General features: G+C 40.3%; 1 protein-coding gene across 3 annotated transcripts in view; it reads right to left on the reverse strand.

The window, feature by feature from the left end:
* LOC119586956 overlaps positions 1-224 on the reverse strand; it is a 22096-nt gene extending 21872 nt beyond the window's left edge. Inside the window, exon 1 of one of the 3 annotated variants that reach the window (XM_037935691.1) lies at positions 112-187. Coding sequence is in view for 1 of the 3 variants with exons in the window: in XM_037935689.1 (XP_037791617.1) it covers positions 112-209 (98 nt within the window). In the remaining 2 variants the exon portion in view is untranslated. Of the gene's footprint in view, positions 1-111 lie in introns of all 3 variants that reach the window. The other 2 variants (XM_037935689.1, XM_037935690.1) reach the window with 2 other exon arrangements.
* Between the last annotated feature and the right edge of the window lie 361 nt (positions 225-585).

Raw genomic sequence — 585 nt, forward strand, 5'->3', positions numbered from 1 at the left:
ACAACAACAGTACTGATAACAGCCATCACCGTCATGACAATAGCCACATAGTCCATAACACCCTTAACATCAATAACAGAAGAACAATAACTAATTAATAACACATCTTACCGAAACCACTTTAACCAAGCGTCGAATACTACACAGTAATTAAAATGCCCGTGTTCACAGAGTAAAAGCAAGGCTGCGACTAACTTCTCTTCAGTCATGCAACAACAAGCTTGGGATGTGGGTTTTCCGGTAGTATGTTGCTGTAACAATTCCAGGAGCGACAATACGTAACAGACGTATTTTCCTATAGTTCACTGGCCAGGGATTTCAAGAATTTTGTTTTTTTTCGGGAAGCCTAACGGTTGGAGTTTCGCCTAAAGGACCGAATCGATGAGCGCCTATCAGGGATTCATGATCATATGTGGAGAACCTAATGATATGTTGTAATTACTGGGTTCTTGATATTAACGGGAAATCGAGTGTGGAATTCAAAGGATGTCCGCTTTTCGGAAGAAAGATTTATAGCTGGAGAGGTGTCTATGAAACATTAAATATGCATTAATTGCTCAATACAAGTGTTTCGGCCATCGCGTG

This window comes from Penaeus monodon, chromosome 22 (assembly GCF_015228065.2).
Source record: "Penaeus monodon isolate SGIC_2016 chromosome 22, NSTDA_Pmon_1, whole genome shotgun sequence".
NCBI classification, from domain to species: Eukaryota; Metazoa; Arthropoda; class Malacostraca; order Decapoda; family Penaeidae; genus Penaeus; species Penaeus monodon.